The sequence below is a fragment of the Trichechus manatus genome, unplaced genomic scaffold, assembly GCF_000243295.1.
Source record: "Trichechus manatus latirostris isolate Lorelei unplaced genomic scaffold, TriManLat1.0 scaffold00015, whole genome shotgun sequence".
Classification (NCBI taxonomy): domain Eukaryota; kingdom Metazoa; phylum Chordata; class Mammalia; order Sirenia; family Trichechidae; genus Trichechus; species Trichechus manatus.
Window position 1 is genome coordinate 25,926,915 of NW_004443951.1, and position 24,251 is coordinate 25,951,165.

The window sequence follows — 24,251 nt, forward strand, 5'->3', positions numbered from 1 at the left end:
ATGCTCTTCTCTAATATTTTTAATTTCCTCTATTGCATGTTCTGTGTTTTGCTTAATTTCCTTCCTAAATTCTTGAAAAGTTCTGTATATTAATCTTTTGTATTCTGCCTCCAGTAATTCCAAGAAATTTTCCTCCTCTGCAAAATTTCTAGATTCTTTATTTTGGGAGCTTGCTGAAGCCATCATGGCCTGCCTCTTTATGCGATTTGATATTGACTTTTGTCTCCGAACCATCAAGTTATTATATTTATTTATTTTATGTTTGCTTACTGTGTCCTAGCTGCTTGTTTTGTTTTGCTATGCCCAAATAAGCTGCTTGTATGAGCTAGTTTGATTATTGGTACCTTTGAAGCTGTAACATCCTGTCACTAAGTGGTTAGATCTGTTACTGGGTATGTGAGCTCAGGAGTCCACCCACTCCTCCTGTATGGATTCAGCTCAGGTGCCCGGATATATAGCCATCAAGTGTGTGCTGTAGGCTCTCACTTACAGTCCTAGACAGGCATGGGTGATTGGTGTAGACACAGGCATCTAGCTGCAGCAGTGGGACACACTCTGAGCAACGCTGGGGGCTGACAGCCGCCCCTGAGTGTCCAGGAGGAAGGTGTGTCCCTGTTCCCTAGAGCGCGTAGGTGGGTGGGTTTTGCAGCTGGACTATGAGCACCTAATGCTGTTGGCTCTAAGGACTGGGGGGCACCTCTTATTCATGGACCCCTATCACAGGTGGCTAGGTGGCGTGGGTGGAGCCACCAGTCCTCAGGCCCCTGATGTGGGTAGGTGAAGACCCTGCTTAATGGGCAGAGCAATGTCAAATGTCAAGAACATGCCATTTCACAGCTGGAACAGTTGAAGTTAGAGTTCCAGTATATACCCTGTTGTATTGCAGTAACGAGGGCCTACGCTGTTGAGATGGGCCCACACAAGTCTATGCAAGGGAAAAGGCACTCAAAGTCCGTGGATCCTTTATGCCTGTGCCTAGCAAAGGAGCTGTGCCTACCCTGGTTTCCTGGCTTAGGGGAGCTGGCAGTTTATTTTTTCCCCTGTTTGTTAATTCGTTCGCGCTCCAAGGCAGGAAGAATGGCTCTGGAAGTGTGATGGATCCTACTTCCGGCCCAGGGGACTTGGCTCTTGCTGAAGCCGGTCCAGGATCCAGTGCAGAGCAGGGAGCGGGGCGGTAAATGGGAAAGAAGTTTTTCCCTAAGAGGGGTGTTTTTGATCCCCATGGTAAGCCATATGCAAGTACTTATTTTTTGCTGATGAGGGCTGCTTCTCACTGGTTCTGGGTGGCTGTGTAGACTCTCCGGTGCTGGGTCTCTCCTGGTGTGGAAAACGCGCCTCCCGAGCACTGCCACTTGCCTGCCTCACCGCTCACCCATGAGCTGCTTCGGCCTGAAGGGCTCAGGCTCTCGTCAGGTCAGGTCTGGCAACTCCTTGCTGCTTCTGAACCATCTCTTCCTCTGCCTGTCACTCAATCTGATTCCTCAACTCTGCCTTTGATGTTCAGGGCTCCCAGATTGCCATATATAATCGAATCACTTGTTTTTTCGGGTCTTTGTTGTAAGAGGGTCCACTGGAAGTGTCTGACTACTCCACCATCTTGCCCCCACCTCCTTTAGGTCTAGTTGGTTTATAGTGTCATTCAGGTCTTCCATTTCCTTGTGGATCTTCTCTCTAGATGTTCTGTTGATTATTGAAAGTGGTGTGTTGAAGTCTCCAACTATTATTGTATAACTGTCTATTTCTCCTTTCAGTTCTATTAGTATTTGATTCACATATTTTGGGGCTCTGCTGTTAAAAAACAAAACAACCTCATTGTCTTCTAGTCAATTCTGACTCATAACAACCCTATAGGACAGAGTAAAACTGCTCCATAGGGTTTCCAAGGAGTGGCCGGTGGATTCGAACTGCCAGGTTTTGGTTAGCAGCCTATTTCTTAACCACTGCACCACCAGGGCTCCGTGCTGTTAGGTGCATGTATATTTATAATTATTTTCTCTTCTTGATGAATTTACCTTTTTACTATATATAGTGTCCTTTTTTGTCTCTTATAACAGTTTTTGACTTAACGTCTGTTTCATCTGATAGTAATATAGCCACTCAAGCTCTCTTTTGGTTTCTGTATGCATGGAATATTTTTCCACCCTTTCACTTTTAGCCTTTTGATTTAAAATGGGTCTCCTGTAGACAGTTATAGTTGGGTCATATTTTCTTATCCATTCTGCCAATCTGTGCCTTTTGATTGGAGAGGTCAATCCATTCACATTTAAAGTAATTACTAATAAGGAAGGACTTACTTCTGCCATTTTGCTATTTGTTTTCAGTGTGTCATACTTTTTTTGTCTCTTATTTCCTCTAATACTGCCTTTTTTATGTATTTAGTTGATTTTTTTTGTGGTGAATCATTTTGATTCCCTTCTCATTTTCATTTGTGCATATTTTTAAAGAAATTTTCTTTGTGATTACCATGGGGATTATATTTACCATCCTAAATTTATAGCAACCTTGTTTAAATTCCCACCACCCTCAATGAGATGGATTGACACAATGGCTGCAACAATGGGCTCAAACATAACAATGACTGTGAGGATGATGCAGTGTTTTGTTCTGTTGTACATAGGGTCACTATGAGCCAGGACCAACTACATGGCACATAACAACAGCTTGTCAGTTTATCGTACTGTGGTGGCTTGTGTGTTGCTATGATACTGGAAGCTATTCCAGTGGTATTTCAAATACCAGCAGAGTCACCTGCAGTGGGCAGGTTTCAGCAGAGCTTCCTTACTAAGACAGACTAGGAAGAAAGGCCTGGTGATCTTCTTTTGTAAATTAGTCAGTGAAAACCCTACATATCACAACAGACTACTGCCCGATATAGTGCTGAAAGATGAGCCCCCTAGGTTGGAAAGCACTCAGATACACACAGTGTCACAACAATAGACTTGAGCTTACTAATGATTGTGAAGATGGCATAGGACTGAGCAATGTTTTATTCTGTTGTACATGGAGTCACTGTGGGTTGGAGCCAACTTGAAAGCAGCTGATAAGTTGGAGCCCTGGCGGAGCAGCGGTTAAGAGCTTGGCTGCTAACCAAAAGGTTGGTAGTTCGAATCCACCAGCCGTTCCTTGGAAACCCTATGCAGGAGTTCTACCCTGTCCTGTAGGCTCACTATGAGTCAGAATCAACTTGACAGCAGCGGATTTGTTTTTGTTTTAACTTCAGTAACATACAAAAACTCTATTCCTATACTACTCCTCCCTCTCTCTTTATGTTGTTGATGTCACAGTTGCATCTTTATACATTATGTGCCCAGTATCATATATTCATGATCATTATTTATGCTTTCTTCCTGCCGTCGAGTCAATTCCGACTCATGGCGACCCTATAGGACAGAGTAGAACTGCCCCAGAGAGTGCCTGGTGGATTTTAGTTAGCAGTCATAGCACTTAACCACTATGCCACCAAGGTTTCCTTATATCATGTAGAACATAACAAATACAGTTACCAACCACAAATACAGCAAAACTGGCCTTTATATTTGCCCTTGAAATTATATTTACTGCAGGTCTTTATTTCTTCATACAGCTTCAAATTACTATCTAGTGTCTTCATCTTTCATACTAAAGGACTCCATTTAGCATTTTTTTAGGGCAGGCTGGTAGTAACAAACTCCCACACCTTTTGCTTATCTGGGACTGTCTTAATTTCACTCTCATTTTTGAAGGACAGTTTTGCTGGGTACAGGATTCTTGGATGATGACAGTTTTTTTTACCTTCAGCACTTTTAATGTATCATCCCACTGCTTTCTGGCTTTCAGAGTTTTTTTGGAGACTTACTGATTATTTCATTAGCTTGATTTCTCAAATAGAGAAATACATTAAAATTTCTCACTGTAATGGTGAGTTTTTCTTGTAGTCCTGTCAATTTTTGGTTTTTTTTTTTTGAGATTACGTTATTAGATGCATATAAATTTAGAGATGTTACAGCTTCCTGGTGAATTGTTTATCATTATGTAGCAAGATCTTTGCTTCTAATTATTTTTTGCCTTAAAGTCTGTTTTATCTGATATTAACATTGCTAAACTAACTTTACTTTGATTGGTATTTGCCTGTTCACATATTTTTCCTTTTTTTTCTTTTAACCTTTTTTGCATAGTTGATTTTTAGAAATGGATCTTATAATTGGATCTTATTTCTTTAAAGGTCTGATAATTTTGTATTTATCTGAAGCATTAGTCTGTTTACCTTTGTTGTATTTACTAATTTATTTGAATCTGTTCCTACCATCTTATTTTACTCTGCATGTGTCCTGCATTTTCTATACTTTTCTCCCTTTTATTACTTCCTTTTGGATTGATTCTTTTTGCTTATTCCTTTTTATCCCTCTAGTGGTTTGGAGGGAACGCTGGTGGTGTAGTGGTTAAGAGTTCAGCTGCTAACCAAAAGGTTGGCAGTTTGAATCCACCAGGCGCTCCTGGGAAACCCTATAGGGCAGTTCTCTGTCCTGTAGGGTCGCTATGAGTCAGAATCGACTCAATGGCACCAGGTTTTTTTTTAGTAGTTTGGAAGTTTTCTGTACCCTGCTTGTATTCTTGAATACATGAGTATCTAATTTGTAGAAATGTAAATTCTCCTCAGAAGTGAGGTTGGCGAGTCTTTGCCTGGCTTACTTTGGACTTGTCATCAGGAAAGACCAATCGCTAGAAAAGGACATTGTGTGAGGTAAAGTACAGGGTCAGTGAAAACAAGAGAAACCCTCCATAAGATTGATTGACGTAATAGCCGCAACAATGGACTCAAACATAGCAATGATTATGGAGATGGTGCAGGACCAGACAATGTTTTCATTTTGTTATACGTAAGGTCACCATGTGTTGGAGCAGACTCGACAGCAATTAACAACAACAACAAAAAAAGGTGGTTACTATCTTTATCCTCCAAAATAATACAAAGATCTTGGAAAGTGTTCATTTCAAGCATGTACCTTCCCAATTTATGTGCTGCTGTTATCCAGGAAATTGGCCCTATATTGTTTTTTAATACCACAAATTACACCTTTGTTACAGTTTTGTACAATCAATGTGTGTTTAGATTTAATGACGTATTTATAATTTTCTTTGCTCAAAATTCCTTCTTACGTCTTAGCTTTTCTATCTGGGATCATTTTTCCTTCCTTCTGCCTCAAGTTCATCCTTTAGAATTTGTTTATTGAGAAAAGTTATCAAGAAAAACAATAACTCTCTTGGTTTTCTCTACATTATCTTTATTTCATCATAATTCTTAAAAAATGTTTTGCCTGAGTCCACAATTGATAGTTATTTTCTTTAAGCACACTGAAAGTATTATTCTGCTGTGTTTTGCCTTTCATTATTGCCATTGAGAAGCTAATTGTTTGTCTAATTGCCATTCCTTTGTAGATAAAACGTCTTTTAGTGAGAGGCATTATAGCCTGCTGGTTAAAGATGTGGCCTCTGGAATCAGATTGCCTGGATTTGAAATTCAGTTCATTTGTTTATGAGCTGAGTGATATTGGACAAACTTCTTAACCTCTGTGCCTCTTTGTGCCTCAGTTTCCTCTTCTGTAAAATGGAGGCAATGATAGTACCAGTACCTACCTCATAGGGTTATGGTGAGGATTAAAATAACTAATATGTGAAGCATTCAGAACAGTGGTAGCACATTTTAAGTGCTATTGAAGTGTTAGCTATTACTTTCTTTTTATCTCCTTGCTTCTAAGATCTTGTTATCATTGGTGTTCAGCAGTTTCACTATGATGTGTCTCCATGTGGATTAATTTTTATTCACCTTGTTTGGAATTCACTGAGCTCTCTGAGTCTGTGAATTGGTATCTTCTATCAATTCTGGAAAATTCTTAGTCTACCTCTTAAAAAATTCTTAGAATGCCTCCGCCCCATTGTCTCTGCTCTCTCCTTCTGGAGCTTTAGTCAGATTAATTAGTCCTTCTCACTCTGTCCTTTGTCTTTTTGATTCTCTGTGCTGTAAATATTCTGAATAATTTTTGAAAATGTGTCTTCCAGTTCACTAACTCGTTTCAGCTGTGTCTAATATGCTATTAAAACTACCCACTGAGTTTTAAATTTTAATTATTATGATTATATTTTCATTTCCAGAAGTTATATTTGGTTCTCAACCAAATCTGCCTAGTCATTTTGTATAGTTTTTTCCGTTTCACTCATATGTTTGATCCTTCCTTTTATTTCTTTATACATATTAAGACTACATATTTTATATTCTGGTCTGATAAGTTCAGTATATAAAGTCTTTGCTGGACTGATTCTGCTGCCTGTTTGTTTTTGAGCCTCGTTAGCCTGATGTAACCCCTGAGATGGGGCCAGCCAAAAGGTTTTAAGTTGTGAAGGGTTATTCTTAATATAAGGAGCCCTGGTTGCGCAGTGGTTAAGCGCTCAGCTGCTAACCAAAAAGTTGGCAGTTCAAAAAGGAGTCTCTGCGGGAGAAAAGACCTGAAGATCTGCTTCTGTAAAGATTACAAAAAACAAAACAAAAAAATCCAAACTCGTTGCCGTCAGGTCAAGTCCAACTCATAGTGACCCTATAGATTATAGCCTAGGAAACCCTACGGGGCAGTTCTACTGTCCTATAGGGTCACTATGAGCCGGAATTGACTTGATGGCACATAGCAATAATTCTTAATATATTTGCTACTGCTTTCCTGCCGAGGTGTATTCCATACCCCCCTACCCCTTTCTTTTTTGGGGGCGGGGGCGGGGGCGGAGTTTTCAATTCATCTTTTGCAACGGTGATTCATTTGCAAGATTCACTCCCCAAAAAAAGGTGAAGACTCTCCTTCCCACCGCCCGGTCCCTTCCCTACTGGCCCCAGTTATTAGATTCTTGTGGATACTTCTGGGTATGTTAATGCATATTCAAGCAAATACAGATTTAGAAATTCTTTTTCTCCCTTTTTTAACGCAAATGGTGGCACACTACACACATTGTTCTGAACTTGTTTTTAATAAAAAAAAATGTTTCTGATTCTAAAAGAAATACTTGCTCATTTTGAATAACATAAATACCTACGTGTCTATAAGTAGAAAATGAAAGTCCCCCTGGAATTTTATTCCCCAGAGATAATCTCCATTACGCATCTATAAATACGTATTTACATAAATGGACTTATGCAACAGATACTGTTCTGTAACCTTTTTTTTTACTTTTTCTCATAATAATACATCGGAACATCTTTCCACGATTCTTGCATGTCATTCATGCCCTCAGGGCTGTCTCTCAGTACAGCCCAGGAGTTAAGTGCCTAGGCTTTAGAGTCAGACTGAACTAGGTTCTAATCCTAGGTCTGCTGCTTAGTAGCTACGGAACTTTTCAGATCCTCTCTCAGCCTCAGTTTTCTCATCTGTAAAATGGGAATAGTAATAGTACATACCTCATGGTGTTGTTCTGAGAGCTTAATGAAATCACGTGTGATATGCTTCCCCTGGGGCCAGCCACCTTATAAGTCCCTGAAGACGGTAAATTTTATTATGATTCCCTCACTCTTTTAACGGCCACACAGAATCCATGGTATAATGTGTCACTGTTTTTTAACCATTCCCCTTTTGATGGACATTGGATTGTACCCATTTTTTTGTTATAAATGCCGACCCAGTGAACATTGAACATGCATCTTTCTCCTTTGTGTGAGTGTGTTCTTGGTGTGAATTCCCTGCAGTGGGGTCTCTGGATCCTCTGGATTCTAATTTCTGCATCCTCTTTCTCTCCAAGGAGGAAGTGGAAATGCCCCATGGGGTGAAGCATGTGTGTTATGTAGGTTTTTTTCTTTTTATTACTACCTGTCTTCCTCCCTTTCCCCAGGGCTGGCAGGGATGGGGAGACGTCCTCCCCAGTAGCTGCAGTCCTAGCCTCTCTGGCCTGCCCTCCTCCAGTGCATCTGAATATTTCCCTCCCCCTTTGATACTGAATTGAAGTTTCCCCTGAGCCTTGGAACATGATTATTTCATGATAATTCATCCAAGGATACGTTTTCAGACCCACTTGCTTCCAAAACAATTCCCCATGGTTTGCCATAAATAAAAATAATGAAAACACAATTAAAATGGGATAAAAGCTTAAAGGAAAGAAAGAGGAAGGAGAAGGGGAAATTTTATTACAATAATCCCTTCATCCTCTACCAACCTCGGAAAGCTGTAACTGCTAGGCTCAAAGTTAACACTGAGCTTCCTGGCAGCCATAGCAAAAAGGGCACCAGGATAGATTCTGTAGCCTTTTAGAAGATCAAAAACCACTCTACACTTTGAAATGGTCATGAAGGGTTTTCTCTTAGGGCAATAGAGGGGATGATTGGCAACTGTACAGAAGGGGTGATGGATATGATCACCATGTGGCTGCTTCAGGCAAAAGGCAAAGAACAAGTCAGTGACCTCTAAAAAGGGGCATGACAGATCTTTGAGGAGCAGGAACCAGAGTCAAAACAGGATATGTCCCCCCAAAGGAGATGTGTGTCTGGTCAGAAGGAAGGTTAGAAGAGTCCCAGCGGAGGGTCCTGTTAACTCTAAACATGGCTGGGGTGAGAGGGGAAGGTGAAAGGATGGGAACGAAGTCAGGTCTCTCTCCTGGGAAAGGGAGGCCAGGCAGTCAGCAAATGTTTATTGAACCCTATTATGTCCCAGACCTTTTCTAGGCATTGGGGATACAGCAGGGACCATGACAGACATGTTCCCTGTCCTCATGGAGCAGACAGTCCAATGGAAGAGAGTGACATGAAACAGTCACAGGTGAGATGAGCATCTGAGGGGGAAGAGCAGCTGCCTGTATGTCTCGGCTCTGAAGTTCTCCTCTCCCCTGCAGTTTGGTTCTGGGACAGTAATCCAGCTCCTGGGGGCCGTCAGCGACAGCCAGGCTGGGGGGCTGCAGCCTCCAAAGTTGGAGGCCCTAGAGGACTTGATGGAGATCAGCTCAGCCTCACCTACCCAGAGGCCCAGAAGGAAGGCAAGGCCCGTGGCTCAGAGCCACACTGGGTACCAGGTACAGATCGGGGGTCCTTCACATACAAATGTCACTTTATCCTGCTGAGCGGGGTGCCTTCACACCAGATTCACAGAGAAGTCTCTGAGGCTCAGAGAGGGATGACTAGCTTTTGGTCACATAGAACGTAATAGCCAGAGACGGGGTTGGACCCCAGATCTGCTGGCCCCCAGGCGTGTGCACCAGGAGGGGCTGGGCCTGCAGCGCGTTTGGGGAGGGAGCAGGCAGCCTTTGGTCCTGGCTGACTACTGTGCCTGCCACGCCAGAGTCCTCCAGCTGCCTCCTTCAGGATGGACAACATGGGGCTCTGTGAACCCTGACCCCTTCCACCATCCAAAGAGCCATTCCTTGCCTCTTGGTGACCCCACCTTCTTGGCTATGTCGTCTTTCTCTTGCAGGAGGAGGCTTCTGTTCAGGAGGCCAGTGCCGAGTGTCCAGGGGTGAGTGCTTGTGCCCCAGCCACAGGGCTTCCTTCACTGGAGCACGGTTGAGAGGTGGGAGGAGGGAGGCAGCTCAGGGCGGGTGATATTCCCTGGGGCCAGGAGGCTGGGCCCAGAGGGGCAACCTCAGTTCCTCACCCCTCCCTCTCAGGCCTTGCTTCTGCGCTGTGGAGGGATGGAGGTTGAAGAGGAGGAGCCTGGTGAAGCAGAGATGGGGGAAGACTCAGGTGAGGGGCCATGGAGGGTACCCCCTCAGCTGCCTCTTCTCTTCCAGGGACTACTGGGGAGGGTTCGAGCCCAGCTCCTGGTCACCAGCCCCTGCTAGGACCCTTCCCCCCTCCTCCCCAATCAGCCTACAGTCCTTCCCCCAAAGGGATGGGGGCTTTTGGCTGCCTAGGCCCAATTCCCAGATGGATGGGAGAGCCTAGGCTCCTAAGGGTGGTGGGATCCTTCCCCTGCTTGCCTGAGCTCCTCAGTGTTGAGTCCACCCCCTCCTTGTGCTCCTGAGCACTGTCTAGGAGCCCAGGATTCTCTCTTCCTGCAGCTCAGCCTCAGCCCCAACAGGAGAAGCTGTCCCTGGATATCAGGGTACGGGGCATTGTGGTCCGTGCCATGCAGGAGGTGTTGTGGAGTCGGTAAGGCCATGCTCCCCACTTCCCTGACATCCAAGACACCCTGATGGGACTGCCCCCACATGCCACCACTTCCTAGGGCTCCATGGGCTTGATGTCTTTATAGCCAAAGGGGACCATGCCATGCCATGTTCTTGGACTGCTGTGTGCCTGGCTAACCCCATTTTGTAGCTGCGAGGTCACACTCCCACCCACCGGGCCTGTGGAGAGCTGAATTGTGGACATGGGTCTCTGGTTCCAAGGTCGAGCTGTCCCATTAAGCCATTGCAGCCTCTGCTCCGGTCCTCATAGATGTCACCCACAAGAATGCTTTTAGACACAATGAGACTCTGTGCTGGGATAGTGTCAGAGAGCTGAGCCTCAAGCTCTTGTTTACAGATGGCAAGACCAAGGCTCAAAGAGGGAGGACTTTGCAAAGACCACGAAGCATATCATTGGCAGATTCAGCATTACATCCAGGGTCTCCTGACCTCCAGGTCAAGGCTCTGTCCCCTCCCCAGACTGATGCTTTACCCTCAGGCTTCCTCCCCTCCACACATACCCCAGTTCTGTTGACTCAGGGATAGAGCATGGGCTGAGGAGTGAGATGGATCTGGATCCAAATCTTGACTTTGCCACTAACTGTGTCACCTTGGGCAAGCCTCTTACCGTCTCTGAGCCTCAGTCTCCCCATCTGTAAACTGAGAATGAGAATAGTCCTTCCTCACAGGGTTGGGATGAGAATCAACAGTTCATGTAGGAAAAATGCCTAGAAAAGAAAGTGGAGTTGACCTAGAATACCCCGACTCTCCTCCCCGCCCATAGTGTTCCCTCTCAGGCTGAGCGCCCGGATGACCCCACAGGCTCAGTCCCCGTGACCCTGCCCTTGTACCCCTCAGCCTTCAGGAGCTCCCACACCCGGCAGTGAGTGAGGAGGCAGTAGAGAGTATCGCTGCTGCCATTGAGGCGGCCCTCTTTGACCTGACACAAGACACCAGCTGTCGCTACAAGGCCAAGTACCGCAGCCTGGTGTTCAACCTACGCAACCCCAGGAACCCGGTAAGCAGGGCTGTGGGCCGGGCTGGCCTCTCCCTTAGAGGCTGCAAAGCCTTAGTCGCCGGGCAGGACATTGGGGTGGGAGCTTTCAGACTATAGTGCAGCCCCTGCCCCCCTGCCCCCGCAGGACCTGTTCCTCAAAGTGGTTCGCGGAGATGTCACCCCCCACGGCCTGGTGCGGATGAGCTCAATCCAGCTGGCCCCCCAAGAGCTGGCCCGCTGGCGGGACCAGGAGGAGAAAAGGGTGAGCTGCTGGGTCCAGTCGGAGAAGGGAACAGGAAGGACATGGGGGAGTTGGGATGTGGGCGTGGTGGCCCAAGGATGGAACAGGGAGAGGCAGAGAGAGACAGAGAGCAGGGTGAGGGGGAAGACAGGTGAGACAGAGGAAGCACAAGAGAGACATAGAAACAAGGAAAGAGAGAGAAAGAAGGCAGATGGGGAGAGGCAGAGAGACCTTCCCCACAGGAAAAATGGGAAAAGAGGCAACAGTGAAAGGATTGGGGATGGAGCGCTAGGTAGAGGGGACACATCTTACACTTGGTTTTCTATGGAGTTGGACTGTGCTGTGTGTGGGGATGGGCAGGGGGAGGCTCGGGATGATGGCTCAGAGCCTAGAGGCACAGTTGTCGTCAACCATCCATGGGGGGTAGTCCCTTTGAGGTGTCCCTCTCCCCATTCCAGTCTGAGGAACCCTGGAAAAGACTGGAAGTGAGAGGCCCCATGGATCCCCTGTGTCCATGGGTCTCCTCTGGCCTGAGAACTCCTCAGGGGAAGAGTAGGTTTGGGTACTCAGCTGGCTTTGGGTAATGCTTGCCTAGTGGTGATGGGTGACTGAATGAGAGAGGGAGGGAATGATCTGGGGACTGGGGCCAGTGGGGAGGAGGTGGGACACTAAGGCCCCTGTTCTGGAAGACACTGGGCTGATTAGAATGAATAACTAGAGTCCATTAGGTGAACCAGCAGCATCCACTATAGGTTGAGCTTCTGTCCAGACACTGTACGGGGCCAGGAGCAGGACCAGCTACATAATTTTCGGGGCCCAGTGCAAAATGAAAATGCAGGGCCCCTTGTTCAAAAATTATGAAGAATTTCAGCATGGCGATAGCAGAGCATTAAAGCAAGCACAGGGCCGTTCTAAGTGCGGGGCACTGCGTGACTACACAGGTCAGACGCCATGAGGCCGCCCTGCCAGGGAGGCTAGGACCCCTGTCCTTAGCAGGTGTTAGAAAAGGAGAGTCATGCTTTCAGGAAACATTTCAAACAGGGTGATATTGATCAACAATAAACAGAGTTAGAATCAGCCAGCACTCTAAGCACTCTACATATGTTGTTTAATATACTTAATGCTCTCAGCTTACTTCCAGGGAACAGATAAACTGAGGCTTAGAGTGGCAAAGCGCCTTGCCCAAGGCCACACTGCCTTGTGTTTCTTTATCAATAGCCTAGCTGGGACTCCAGAACCTGCCCTCTTTTGACTATACCACACCCTTCTCAGGGCACATGATGGGGTACAGTCAGAGGTAGAATTGACTTGCGGTTGAAGGTCAAGTCCAAGAAGGCTTCCTGAAGGAGGCATGATGTGAGTTGAAGGGTGAAGGAGTGAAATATGGGGAGGTAGGGCTGAGGGAGGAGGGCATTCCAGGTGAGGGGAATGGCAGGAACAAATAAATCCAGGCTGTCTGACTGCAAAGCCTGTCAGTGTGGAGGAAGGGAACGGCCTGGCATGGAAGGAGAACCACAGGAGCGGGGCCTCCAGGGTGGAGGCTAGGCATTTGGCCGCCAAAGACCCCCTTAGCCAGCTGAGCTTGGGCTTCCCCACCCCACCAGGGCCTGGAGATCATTGAGCGGCAGCAGCAGCAGGAGCTATGCAGCCTCCCAGCCACCAAACTGACCCACAAGGGTGAGGTGGAGATCCCGCGGGACGACCAGACGCTGACCCTGGAGGATCTGGTGGTAGGTGTGACCCTAACCTGGCTCCAGGTGGGGCCTGTGCCCAGGGATACCACTCCTCACCTCACTCGCTGTGTGGCTTGGTCAAGTCACCTGACCGCTCTGAGGCCCACCTTATTGATTGACCATTACCGCGCAGGGTCCAGGTGAGCATGCATTGAGAGCGAGCCGCCTGCACAGGGCCTGGCGGTGCCTCCTTGGTGCTGGTCCCCTTCTTTGCCCAACCCCGAGGCCCCCCATGAGAATGGTCATCAGTCCTAACACCATAGTAGCCCCCCCACCTCAGACATTCCGTCTGGATGTTAGGTTGGGAAACAGGATGGCCATGCTGCTCCACAAGGGAACAGAGACTTCTTCTGTTTAGTAGAAGGGCTAGGGACGCTCCAGGCAGGACACCACCCAGAGCCCCAGGGCAGCCTGTCCAGCAGGCCTCCTGGAACTTGCTCAGGGACCTGGAAAGTCACCAGGAGTGACCACAGTCTAGGTCTCTTGTTGCTGGGGATCTTGGCCGCCATCCTGCTCCTCCCTCCACTTTGGCTCCTCCGTCTGGCACCCATCAGCTGTGCGTCCTGCAGCCAGTCAGAACTGCCCCTTGGCTTGCCTTAGTCACTCTCAGGAGGCTTAGAACGCTCAGCCCAGGCTGTGGTGGGGTGACCCATGGGTCAGCTCTTTACCCTGGTCCAGTTGGCCATGCCTGGGATGTGGGGTGCAGGGAAGGCCCCTTGAACCATGTTCTTTGACTCAGTACATACTTACTGAGCACCTACTCTGTGCCAGATGTAATTCTAGGACTGGGGAAATGGCAGTGAACATGACAAACAAAAATCCCTGCTCCCTGCACACATCCAGGCCAGTGACCAGGAGAACCACTGCCTGTGCAGAGGAGCCCCAGGGGCGTGTGACTGCTTCCCCAACCAACGCCAACCTGTATTCCTGGAATAAATTGAACGTAAATATAGGGGGAGATGCTAGGTAGACCTAGAGAGAAGCCCTCCGCCCCCCGAGAGAAGAAAGGTGGCAGAGTAGGCGAGGGGAAAACAATACATAATAACTATCTTTACTCTTTATTGGACACCTACTAGGTGCCCCTTTTACACATAGTGCCTCATCCAAACCTCACAATGAGCTATGAGATAGGTGCTATTATTATGCCCATTTCATGGATGAGCAACGTGAAGTCATTTGCCCAAAGTCACACAGTCTGCCGTTGGTGGAGCTGAGATTTGAACCCAGGCTGTCTGACTCCAAAGCCTGTGCTTTGGCACTGCAGTGCAGGTCATTTACGAGGCAAGTTAGAGTTTCAAAGTCTGATGTCAAATTTAGAGTGTTCTTCCTAAAGCAATGCTTACTCTTTTCCTTATGCTTTTTGCTATGGTTTGCGTGTTTTACAATGAGCATTATATATAAGCAAACCCGAAACCCATTGCCATCGAGTCAATTCCAACTCATGGTGACCCTATAGGACAGAGTAGAACTGCCCCATAGAGTTTCCAAGGAGCAGCTGATGGATTCAAACTGCCAACCTGTTGGTTAGCAGCCAACCTGTTAACTGCTACACCACAGGGGTCCAGCATTGTATATATAGACATAGATATATGTATGTATATGTGTATATATATAGCATTAGAGTATTTTATATATATATATATCTCCCATGGCTGTTGAGTCGATTCCGACTCATAGTGACCCTATAGGACAGAGAAGAACTGCCCCATAGTGTTTCCAAGGCTGAAATCTATACTATGTACTATATACTAAGACCAACATTTGACGGACTGACGTTAGATGTGAACCATACCTAACTGTTCCAACTTATGCACAAATGCGACTTAAAGACAAATTTAGGAATGGAGCTCATTTGTAATCCAGGAACTACCTGTATATGTAGCATTATATATACACATAGTGGCGCAGTGGTTAAGAGCTACAGCATGCTATGGCTGCTAACCAAAAGGTCAGCAGTTCAAATCCACCAGCCACTCCTTGGAAACCCTATGGAGCAGTTCTACTCTGTCCTATAGGGTCACTATGAGTCCGACTCGATGGCAATGGGTTTGATTTTTTGGTTTTTATACACATATACATATATGTGAGTGTGTATATATATATATATGTATAGCACTATATACCCACTCCTTATCAACTGTCTCATTATAGGACATTTTACATTTACTGCAATAGTAAAAGTAGTATATGACTGTTTTTTGCATTAACGGTGTATGTCTGGCAGTAACGAACCCCAGGGTGTGAGGCAAGAGTAACACTGCTTGTGATGGTTAAAATTATGTCAGCGTGGCTGGGCCATGATTCTCAGTGGTTTGGCAGTTATGTAATGATGTAATTTGGCAGTTATGTAATGATGTAGTCATCCTCCATTTTTTGATCTGATGTCATCCATTTTGTGATCTCATGTAATCATTCCCCAGTTTGTGATCTGATGTGAGCAGCCAATCAGTTGAAAAGGGAGTTTCCTTGGGGGTGTGGCTTGCATAGAATATAAATGGATATTTCAGCAAGGCTCACTCTTGCTCTGGATCCTGCATCCTGCATCCGGCTTGTCATTATCTAACCTCCAATTCTTGGGACGTGAGCTAGCAGCCTGCTGCCTGACTTGCAGATTTTGGGATTTGCCAGCTCCCACGTAATGCTGATTTTCACAGAACGACCTGGTCTTTGGAATCTAACCATGTTGATAAGGGAGGAGTGGGTGTATGTATGTATGTATGTATGTGTATACACACACACACAGACACACACACACATCTTCTTTGGTGGTACAAATGGTTAACATGCTTAGCTGCTAACCAAAAAGGTTAGAAGTTCAAGTCCACCCAGAGGCACCTCAGAAGAAAGGTCTGTCTGGCAATCTACTTCAAAAAAATCAACCACTGAAAACCCTGTGGAGCATAGTTCCACTCTGACAGGCATGGGGTTGCCATAAATCAGGACTGACTCGATGGTAACTGGTTACTGGTATATACCCCAAAAAAAACAAACCAAGCCCGTGGCTGTCGAGTTGGTTTTGACTTATAGCAACCATATAGGACAGAGTAAAACTGCCCCATAAAGTTTCCAAGGAGCAGCTGGTGGATTCGAACTGTCAACCTTTTGGTTAACAGTCATAGCGCTTAACCACTGCACCACCAGGGCTCCATATATATATATATCAGTACTATATATGTATGTGTCTGTGTGTGTGTGTATCAGTACATACTGTGTTTTGTGTTTCAAGCTATTTCTATTGTGAGAGAAAAAAAGTTATCTGGCAATTTGGCAGTGGACAGCAAGAGTCTTCAAAAAATGTTCGTTCTCCCTGATTCTCTCATCTGCTTCTGGGAACTTATCCTAAGGAAATAATTGAAAGTTTAGGAAAAATCTTTCTGCATAAAGATGTCCTCAGTGCTATTTATAATCGTGAAAAACTGGAAATGATCCAAATGTCTAGCACCAGAGGTGACACGTAAACTACAGTCCACTCCGTCAGTGCAGTGTCGGCAAAGACTGTACAGCGTTGCAAACGCCTCTGCTATAATTAATGAAAACAAAGTTGAATATTTGATTCCAGCTACTTCAGTAAAAGGACTTCAAAACCCTGCGTTACAAACTGTTAGAAAGGAATATCCAGAATATTAACCAATGTCTCTGAGTGGTGGGACAAGGGGCGTTTTTTTGTTTTTTCAATTTTTTTATACAAGTAATGAAAGAATATATTGTTTGGTAAGATAAAATAAGCCATGCCCTTAAGGCCCCCTACCCATGGAGGGCCCCGATGTTCCCAGCTGCCTTCCCAGCCCGCCCTTCTCTCCTGTGTCTCGCAGGGACCCATGGTGCCGGTAGACTGCAGCCCACTGGCCCTGCCTGCCACGTCGGGGGACACCACAGAGCAGCACGAGCACCACTTCCTAGACCCTAACTGTCGAATCTGCAGGGGTTGGTGCAGGGGCGGTGGGCAAGCTGGGCTGAGCATGGGGTTCAGCAGCAACAGGGAACTGTGGCCTGGGGGAAGGTGTCAGGGTGGGGTGCCCATGCCCCGGAGCACCTCAAAAAGAGCCTGGTTCAGATCCTGGCTCTCAAGCCCTGGGCTGGCTTCAGGCTCACTGTCTGCCTGTTTTAGCTCCTGCCTCTGCTGTTTGCAGGGTGTGAGCCCTCGTGTGAGCTGCCAGACTACTTTGAAGCCACCAGGAGGAGAGGGGACAATATCTTCCAGAGAGTCCCAAGCCCAGCCCCTGTGTCCTCTCCAGAGATGCCCCAAAACAGGGAGAAGTCTCGCACAGATACCCAGGACAGGTGTGGGGCCGGGGGCAGGGAAGTGGGCAACAGCAGTGGGGGGGGGGCACCAGCTGGTGTAGCAGACACAGCAGGGGCGTGTCTTGCTCTGTGGCCTTGGGCAAGTCCTGCTGCCTGTGTGGGCTTCAGTTTCCCCCTCTGTGCAATGAAACAAATCATCCAAGCCTGCTGGACCCCCCTGCACAAGGCCATGCTTGGACCAGTGTGTTGGTTCGGCCAGCACTTCGTTCTCGCCCCCTACCTCAGGGATCTAGGCACTGCTCTGAAAAGAAAGGGAGCAGAAGCTGGGGCAGAGATGCTGGGGAAAGTCCTGGTGACCTGCTGTGCCTGGCCCTGTCTCTCTGTCCCTCCCTCTAGGACCCAGACACCTGCTGGGCCCACAAAGGCACCAGCCAGCCAGCCGCCCTGGGAGGGGGCTCTAGACATGTTCTCAATCAAGCAGTTCCGGGCCAAGGCCCAGCTGGTCTCGGGGCACAGCTGTCGGCTTGTTCAGGTACACCTGTGTGCTGGGGACGCCCTCACACACTGGCCAGCCCAGTCAGCTCCTCACACTCCCATTTACACACTCGTTCATTCTTTTACTCACTCTAAAACAAGTCGTTGACACCGCTTTCTGCCAGGCCCTGTGCCAGGCATGGGGACAAATGATATGCCAGCCCTACTGCTGCAGAGACACACATGATAAAGGACCCAAGGCACCAGGGGCCCGGGAGAGGAGTCTGGTGCCTTCCTGGCCCTGCCAAGAGGAGGGTTTTAGGAGTGATTGTTGAGTGACCGAATGATCAGATAAAAGTACTGGAAGGGTGGGAGGCTGGTGGAGGGAGTGAGGGGCTTCTGCAAATAGCTGTAGGAGATGGGCCTGGCCAGGCTGGCAGTCTCCAGGGGCGGTGAGGGCTTTCCAGGCAGCCACTGAAGATCCTGACATACTGCCTGCCCAGCCTCCTTGCCCAGGGCGGCAGCCTTCCAGGTGGCTGGTATTGCGTCCGCCCTGAGTGGGTGGGAAGCTGGGGGCTGACTGGCCATCCTACCTGCCCCCAGGCCCTGCCGGAGGTGATCCGCTCAGCGGGCTGCATTGCCCCCAACACTGTCTGGGACCTGCTGGCCAGCATCTGCCCGGCAGAGGCCAAGGTAACTGACCACCCTTGGGCAACATCTCTCCTAGCACCCTACCCCTGCCTGTCTTAGTCTCCTAGTGCTGCTGTAACAGAAATACCACAAGTGAGTGGCTTTAAAGAACAGACATTTATTTTCTCACTGTTTTGGACGCTAGAAGTCTGAATTCAGGGCTTCGGCTACAGGGGAAGCTTCTCTCTCTCTGTCGGCTCTGGGGGAAGATCATTATCTCTTTCAGTTTCTCTAGCCCCGGTGTTCCTCGGCTCCTTGGCAGTCTTCACGTGGCATCTGTCTCCCTCCTGCCACCCCCCGTTTGTGCCTGCTCTGTGTCTAATCTGCTCTTTAAATCTCAGAAATGACTAGGTTTAGGATACACCTTACACTGACATGTCCTCATTAACATAACAAAGAAAACCCTGTTCCCAAACGGGGTTACATCCACAGGTATAGGGGTTAGGATGCCAAGACTTATTTTGAGGGGACTCAGTTCCGTCCATAATATTGCCCTTGCCTCCCTTTCTCTCCACCTCTGGGGCCGAGGCCTGGTTTGGGGATACTGGGTCTGGTTTCCAGCGGGACTGCAGACTTGCCGCGTGACCCCGGGAAGTCCCTCTGTTTCCTCTGCTGTACGATGGGAATCCCTCACAGGGTTCTTGGAGGGTTAGATGAGACCAGGGGTGTTTGCAGGAGCAAGGAGTGGCTGCTCCTAAAACTGCTTTCCTTCCTGCGGCCACAGGACGTCAGCGTGGTCAGACTGTGCCCACATGGGGCTCGGGACACCCAGAACTGCCGCCTGCTCTACTCCTACCTCAACAATAAGCAGCGCCATTGCCTGGCAGCTGTGGACCACATGGGGGTGGTCCTGCTGCCCCTGCCCGCCTTCCAGCCCTTGCCCACCAGGTTGCGCCCTCTTGGAGGCCCAGGTAGGTGCCCGATGCCCATACCAGTCTCTGCCTCCCCTTGGTGACCAGACTGGGTCTTGCTGACAGAGCCACCCATGTCTCACCAGAGGCAGGCACATCTCAGACGGAAACTCTGGAAACAGTAATAGTAATAGCTCTTAACTTGTATGAGCCAGGCGGGTGCCACTCCTGGAACCCCTCTTCAGCAGCACCAGCTGGCCGCTGCTTTGACCGTGGCCAGCACTTCCACCGGGCTTCCTGTCCCCACAATCCCTGCTCTAGCACCTCGAATCTCTGGTGACTGTGAGCCATCAGCCCCGAGCCTCACTGTGGCTCCCAGGCCAGGAGCACCTGTCCTCTGCAGTGTCTTGCCAACTATGTGCGTTGCCCTAAAAGCCTTACCTATATTTATTCATGTAAGCCTCGAACCCTGTGCAGTAGATACTGTTAATTTCTCCATTTCACAGATGAGGAAACAGATGGGGGAGAGGGTAAGTGACTTGTCCAAGGTCATCTAGCTAGGCAATTGCAGAGCCAGGCTTCATACCCAGTCAGCACAGCTCCACAGACTAGGCTCCTAACCACCACACCACACTGCCTCTCATTAGATGCCCCTGAATAGAAACTCATGGGACAGCCACATCTGACCCAGACACAGAAAGACAGAGACAGACCCATAAACAGTTGACTGAAAGCATCACCTAAGACAGAAGAGAGGAATGTTTTCACCACAGCTGTGGTGGGTCAGTGGGGCATTGGTGGTTCTGTGGTAGAAATCTCACCTTTCATGTGGAAGACCCAGGTTTGATTCCCGGCCAATACACCTCAGGCACAGCCACTACCCATCTGTCATTGGAGGCTTGCGTTTTGCTATGATGCTGAACAGGTTTCACAGGAGCTTCCAGACTAAGATGGACTAGGAAGAAAGGCCTGGCGATGTACTTCCGAAAATCAGTAAATGAAAACTCTATGGATCACAACAATCTGATCAGTAATTGATGATGGATATGGTGCAGGACTGGGCGATGTTTTGTTCCATTTTTCATGGGGTCACCATAGGTCAGGGACCAACTTGACAGCAATTAACAATAACATGCCGGACCAAGCGTGCCTTTGTGCATGGGAACCCGCTAGGGCTCCAGGAAAGCAGCTTGAGGACGAGAGGACCGTGCCTATTCCCTGAGCAAAGTACTGCCTGCCCTGGGGACACTGAGGTAGACTTTGAATCCATAGAGTGTTGATGTCAGACCATCCAGGCCTCATCCTCATCCAGGCAAACACTTTCTCAGGCTGAGACCAAATGTTCTGAGACAGGCTCACCTACTTCTCCCAGTATGTCACGGGCCTTTCTGCTGGGAAGCTCATCTTGAAGTCTAACCTCCAGCCCTCCTGCTGCAACAAGAGTGCAGCTTCTGGGGGCCACGTGCTCTCCCACCAGGCCTTTGGTCTCTCTCCCTCTCTTCCCAGGCCTGGAAGCCACTCATTCAAGCCTGCTGCTGGCTGTGCTGCTCCCCAAGGCAGGGTTGCCAGACACAGCAGGCTCCAGCCCCTTGAGGAGGAAGGTTCACAAGACGGTCTCCTTCAAAAAGAAGGTGGAGACAAGATGCTACCAGCCAGAGGATAGGAGGCAGGATGTGGCCCTGAAAGGCTCTCCTCCCCCCGGGGGTGCCCTGCAGCAGAGCCAGGATAATGGCAGCCTGGCTCCAAGAGGGATTTGTGCTTGGCCAAGGCCCTCCAGAGGCAGGGGGAGACTATGGGGAGAGCCTGAGGCCTCGCAGGGTCCTGGGCGATGGCAGTGGCCTCCAGAGCCAGGCGGGTGCCACTCCTGGAACCCTTCTTCAGCAGCACCAACTGGCCACTGCTTCAGCCGTGGCCAGCACCTCCACAGGGCCTCCTGTCCCCACCAAGCCCTGCTCCAGCACCTCGAATCCCTGGTGACCATGAGCCACCAGCTCCAAGCCTCACTGTGGCCCCCAGGCCAGGAGCTCCTGCCTCCACCCTCTGCAGCATCTGCCCAGCACCCTGCAGCCTCTGGGATTCCTGGCCTCCTCTGCCAGCCCCCAGCAGCTCCAGAACCCCCTGGCCCAGCCCCTGACTCCTCCTTGGCACCCACAGATGGGGCTGGCCCTGAGTGCCCTCTTCCCAGAGAAGTCTGACATTCCGTCACCCACCAGAAGAGGGGATCTCGATCTCTTCATTGATGCTGAACCCTGAGTTCCAAGGAGAGAGGCAGGAGTGGAGGAAGAGGAGGGTCAGCATAACCCACCTGTCCTGTTTCAATTTCTTGTTCTGCAGTCTGTTTAGTGTTGATTTTTGGTTCAATAAAGAGTTGGACAAATTTGGGGTTGCATCTGCTGACTGTCAGGAGAGATCTCTTGCATCTGCAGGAGGTCAGGTGTGGGTTGGGTGGGTGTGTCTGTGGGTTGCCATGCACAGGTGTAGCAGAGCTAAGTGCTGGGGCTGGAGGGGGCAGCAGCCTTGTGAGTTGCTCGTCTGAGGTCTTGAACCATCACTGTGCCCCAGGGCACAGCTGTTGCCATTTTGGCTCTGGAAGCATTTTGCAAGTATCCTGAACTAGCAGGGAAGAAGGGGTGATGGGAGAGAAGGGTGGGGGGAGAGAGAAGACTGGGCAGAGGCTGTTGAAAGGGGGTACCGATTAAAAAATCAGTTGCCATGGAGTCGATTCTGACAAATGGTGGCCCCATGTGTGTCAGAGTAGAACTGTGTTCCATAGGGTTTTCAATAGCTGATTTTTCAGAAGTAGATCACCAGGCCTTTCTTCCAGGGCACCTCTGGGTGGGCTTTAACCGCCATCCTTTTGGTTAGCAGCCAAGTGCTTAACCGTTTGCACCACCCAGGGACTCCTGAATGGGCACAGCCAGCTAAAAATTGCTAGGGAGAAAAAGAAGAGCAAGTTGCAATGATTTTAAATTTTTTCAGTTACCAAGATTTGCCTTTGGATAGTTGGGTGTAGTACATAACTCCATCATGTTCTCTGTGTGTCTGTGTGCATCTGTGTGTGTGCATGTGCCTGTGAACATGTGTGTGTGTCTGCTTGCACGTCTGTGTGTGGGTCCCTGTTGAGGAAGGTGGGAGCTCCAGATGGAGGCTTCTTTGTCTCTACCTCCTGCCACTCCCAGAGACTTGGAGGTGGGCATTCAGGGTGGGGTTGAGGGCCAGTGTTGGGGCTGGATGGTGCTGCCTCACTTTGGGCGGGGAATGTAAAGCGTCTCATTGGGGGGTGTACCTTGGGAGGGCTGACAGGGTAACTAACTGCCCCCTGGCTGACCATCGTGGGGAAGCAGGGCCTAGTTTGGGGGCAAGGACCTCTGCCAGGAGCCCACTCTTTGCCCCGGGCGTGAAGGGGCGAACCCCTGACCACCTATCGAAGTCTTTACACGTACCGGCCTCGCCCTGGTCCCTGTTGCAGTAGAAAGAGTGGGGAGATGGTGGGGGGCGGGGAATCCTGCTTTTCTGCCCCACCAGCTCTGCGGCTGCCCTACCCGCGGCTGACAGCAGAGGGGGCCCTCGGCCTTGGGATGGAGGCCGGGGCGGGCGGGATGGGAGGCCGAGCTGGGGGCTGGGAGAGAATTTAGTGGGAGGGGTTGGAGGCGGGGCGGGGGAGGTGAGGGTTACAGGGGTGCAGGGGCTGGACAGGTGAACCGGAGGAGGGGGGCGGGGCTCCTGCGGAAATTTTTCCGGCTCCTCAGGGCGTGGGAGTGCCACAGCCTCCGCGCCATATGCAAATGACGCAAATTACTATGCAAACCTGCAGCTCTGAGTCTTAGTGTGCAACTTGGGTCATTTTCCTAACGCAGATGGGGGTGTGGAGGGAGAGGGCTGTGCACACATCCCCCAACCCCGGGCCCAGGGCTTCCTCCGAGGACGGGAGAGATTCCTGTGTCCAGGGAGATTTGCTTCCTTCCCGGGGCATTTAGGGAAGAACAAACTCCGTACTCCGGGAAGCGGCTTCCTTTCGGAGTTTCAGTTTTCGCCTCTGTAAATAGGGGTGACAACGCGGCTCTCTAACGTCTCGCCCCTTGGAGAGGGTTTGTAGGTGGACCCGAAATCCTGCAGGTTGCCTCAAGGCTGGGGGCTGGACAGCAATGACCTCCACCTTTTGGCCCCAGCCCAGGAGCCCCAGCCTTACTCCCCTTTGGCGGAGGCCTGGAGCGGGGATCAGGCAGGGTGTTGCTAGGGGGCGTGATTCAGCCGTTGCTAGGCTGGAGGGACGTTGCTAAGCAACGCTGGGCGGGGCTTGTGTTGCTAGGCCCGAGTAGGCGTCGCCAGGGATCCGACGGGCCACCTAGACCCCTTGGTTTTAGAGGAAGACACCCCAGGCTGGCAAGGATCGCGTCGCTGCTCTCCCCGCAACTCTCCGCGGCCTAAGGCTGTGGGCGACCGGCTGCCCCACTCCGGGCCTTGGCGTCCCTGGGCTAGATGCAGTTTCTGAGGATTTTCCGGTTCACACCCTGTGGAACTCCGTGATCCTCTGGGCTCTGGAGCGAGGAACCCTGGGTCTTTGTGCACGTGTCTATGCGCCTGCTTGTGGGAGAGGTGGGGGTCGCGTTTGGGTTTCCATAGCAACCGCTCCTGTGTCACCCCCATTGCTCCCAAAGGTTTGAGCGGTTACTTGTGTACATTTACATACATCCGCATGTCATTAACATAGAGGCGGCGCCAGAACTTGTTTGAGCAACTATCCCTGGACAGTTCCCTTGCTTCTTTCTCATCCCGCTTGATCGGCAGGTGAGCTGCGCATGCGCAAGCGTTTTGCTTATTGGTGTTACCAGATTTGGGGTGGGTGGGAGAGGCATGACAGTGACCACCTGTTCCCAGCCCTCACCTCCCCTTATTGAACCATTAGCATGAATCCA

The 24,251-nt window shown here is 49.4% G+C and overlaps 1 protein-coding gene across 1 annotated transcript in view; it reads left to right on the forward strand.

The window, feature by feature from the left end:
- SPOCD1 (SPOC domain containing 1) overlaps window positions 1-21,530 on the forward strand; it is a 47,378-nt gene extending 25,848 nt beyond the window's left edge. Inside the window, 14 exon segments of the mRNA XM_023727049.1 lie at window positions 7,756-7,797; window positions 8,839-9,015; window positions 9,414-9,455; window positions 9,607-9,682; window positions 10,000-10,090; window positions 10,966-11,125; window positions 11,250-11,366; window positions 12,950-13,075; window positions 16,891-17,002; window positions 17,209-17,360; window positions 17,703-17,852; window positions 18,398-18,487; window positions 19,209-19,395; window positions 20,842-21,530. Coding sequence (XP_023582817.1) covers window positions 7,756-7,797; window positions 8,839-9,015; window positions 9,414-9,455; window positions 9,607-9,682; window positions 10,000-10,090; window positions 10,966-11,125; window positions 11,250-11,366; window positions 12,950-13,075; window positions 16,891-17,002; window positions 17,209-17,360; window positions 17,703-17,852; window positions 18,398-18,487; window positions 19,209-19,395; window positions 20,842-21,530 — 2,211 coding nt within the window.
- Window positions 21,531-24,251: the final 2,721 nt, after the last annotated feature.